We start from the raw sequence: 2,589 nt of genomic DNA, 5'->3' as shown, positions 1-2,589 counted from the left end.
CGCCCCTCACCGCGCCCGGCTCCCACAGGCTCTCCTTCGACAAGGACGCCATGGTGGCCCGAGCCCGGCGCCTCATCGAGCTCTACAAGGACGCTGGGGTCAGCAAGGACCGGATTCTCATCAAGCTGTCGTCCACCTGGGAAGGAATTCAGGCTGGAAAGTAAGTGTCCCCACCCCAGGGGGCGGCCGTGGCCCAGCTGACGGAGCCGGGTGTGTCTAGGGCCAGGTCCCAAGGTCCTGCTTGGTGACCCTCAGAAACAGGTGCCCCGTGAGACCCCACGGGCGTGTCGCCCGCCGTCCTCCTCAGGCTCGAACAGCCGTGCCCAGGAGCCTGGTGTCCGCTGCAGCCTCGCCCTGCGACGGCTCCCCACTCCGCTGCCTGCTCTGGACGCCTCACAGGGTGGCCTCTCCCGTGGCCTGTTTCCCGGGCTCACCCTGTGGCCGTCAGGGCTGCATCCCGTCAAGTCGAATGTTCCGTTGTGTGCGCGCTGCCTCTTCTGTGTCCGTTTCATCCTGCGTGGACACGTGGCTGTGTGGCCCTGTGTCCTCTCTCCTGGGCACATACTCAGTCATCTGGTCGGTCCCTGTGCCCGTTGGAGGAATGGCACTGCTGCTCGTTGTGGGTGTGGGCTCGTCACCACCCCCATGTGGCCACACGGTGGAGCCCTTCTAATCTGTCCCCTGTGGTGGGAATTTGTGGCCAGAGGGGCCTGAGCAGAGGTCCAGCTGTCACTGCCCTGGCCCCACCCACATGGCAGAGCGTGGCCGTTGCCCTGTCCTCAGGACTCAGCCCCAGAATGTCACGGTGGACGGACGGGCTGCCGCAGGGTCGGCTGGGAAGGGTGAGAGGGCAGGAGGCCGTGGCTCCAGGTGAGACGCAGGCAGAGGACAGCTGGGGTCCAGCCCCAGGCCGTTCTGGCTGAGGTGAGGGCCGGGCCCCGTGCTGGCGCAGGTGCTGGCTGGGCACCTCCCTTGCCTCTGTCCCTGTTTGTAACTGGGTTTGGGGAGGAAATGAACCGGGTCGGCTGCAGCCCGCCAGCCAGAGCCCGGGCTGAGTCGTGTGCGTCCGCACAGGGAGCTGGAGGAGCGGCACGGCATCCACTGCAACATGACGCTGCTCTTCTCCTTCGCCCAGGCCGTGGCCTGCGCCGAGGCGGGCGTGACGCTCATCTCCCCCTTCGTGGGGCGCATCCTCGACTGGCACGTGGCCAACACGGACAAGAAGTCCTACGAGCCCCAGGAGGACCCTGGTGAGTGGCCCTTGGAGGCCCCGGGGCAGGTGGGAGGTGGGCAGGGCGGCGGGCGCAGTGGTGACCGCTGGGCATTCCTCCAGGAGTGAATGCGACGGCTGCCCACTCCGCTGCCTGTTCTGGACGCCTCACAGGGTGGGCTCAGGACACGTGGCCTCTCCCGTGGCCTGTTTCCAGGGCTCACCCTGTGGCCGTCAGGGCTGCGTCCCTTCAAGTCAAATGTTCGGTTATGTGTGCGCTGCCTCTTCTGTGTCCGTTTCATCCTGCGTGGACACGTGGCTGTGTGGCCCTGTGTCCTCTCTCCTGGGCACATACTCAGTCATCTGGTCGGTCCCTGTGCCCGTTGGAGGAATGGCACTGCTGCTCGTTGTGGGTGTGGGCTCGTCACCACCCCCATGTGGCCACACGGTGGAGCCCTTCTAATCTGTCCCCTGTGGTGGGAATTTGTGGCCAGAGGGGCCTGAGCAGAGGTCCAGCTGTCACTGCCCTGGCCCCACCCACATGGCAGAGCGTGGCCGTTGCCCTGTCCTCAGGACTCAGCCCCAGAATGTCACGGTGGACGGACGGGCTGCCGCAGGGTCGGCTGGGAAGGGTGAGAGGGCAGGAGGCCGTGGCTCCAGGTGAGACGCAGGCAGAGGACAGCTGGTGTCCAGCCCCAGGCCGTTCTGGCTGAGGTGAGGGCCGGGCCCGGTGCTGGCGCAGGTGCTGGCTGGGCACCTCCCTTGCCTCTGTCCCTGTTTGTAACTGGGTTTGGGGAGGAAATGAACCGGGTCGGCTGCAGCCCGCCAGCCAGAGCCCGGGCTGAGTCGTGTGCGTCCGCACAGGGAGCTGGAGGAGCGGCACGGCATCCACTGCAACATGACGCTGCTCTTCTCCTTCGCCCAGGCCGTGGCCTGCGCCGAGGCGGGCGTGACGCTCATCTCCCCCTTCGTGGGGCGCATCCTCGACTGGCACGTGGCCAACACGGACAAGAAGTCCTACGAGCCCCAGGAGGACCCTGGTGAGTGGCCCTTGGAGGCCCCGGGGCAGGTGGGAGGTGGGCAGGGCGGCGGGCGCAGTGGTGACCGCTGGGCATTCCTCCAGGAGTGAAGAGCGTCACCAAGATCTACAACTACTACAAGAAGTTTGGCTACAAGACCATCGTCATGGGCGCCTCCTTCCGCAACACGGGCGAGATCAAGGCGCTGGCAGGCTGTGACTTCCTCACCATCTCGCCCAAGCTCCTGGGGGAGCTGCTCAAGGACAGCAGCAAGCTGGTGCCCACGCTGTCGGCCAAGGCGGGTGAGGCCCAGCCCCTGCTGGGGCTGCCTGCACCTCGGCTCCCTGAGGGGTGGGGGAC

General features: G+C 66.6%; 1 protein-coding gene across 1 annotated transcript in view; it reads left to right on the top strand.

Annotated features, from left to right (window-relative positions):
* The first annotated feature begins 7 nt into the window (after positions 1-7).
* Positions 8-2,589, top strand: part of TALDO1 (transaldolase 1) — a 3,218-nt gene continuing 636 nt past the window's right edge. Inside the window, exons 1-3 of the mRNA XM_014533986.1 lie at positions 8-160; positions 1,075-1,250; positions 2,334-2,531. Coding sequence (XP_014389472.1) covers positions 51-160; positions 1,075-1,250; positions 2,334-2,531 — 484 coding nt within the window. The 5' untranslated portion in view covers positions 8-50. The remainder of the gene's footprint in view (positions 161-1,074; positions 1,251-2,333; positions 2,532-2,589) is intronic.

Source organism: Myotis brandtii, unplaced genomic scaffold, assembly GCF_000412655.1.
Source record: "Myotis brandtii unplaced genomic scaffold, ASM41265v1 scaffold1236, whole genome shotgun sequence".
Lineage (NCBI taxonomy): Eukaryota > Metazoa > Chordata > Mammalia > Chiroptera > Vespertilionidae > Myotis > Myotis brandtii.
The sequence above is the reverse complement of the archived record's forward strand: the minus strand, read 5'-3'. Positions and strand labels throughout refer to the sequence as shown.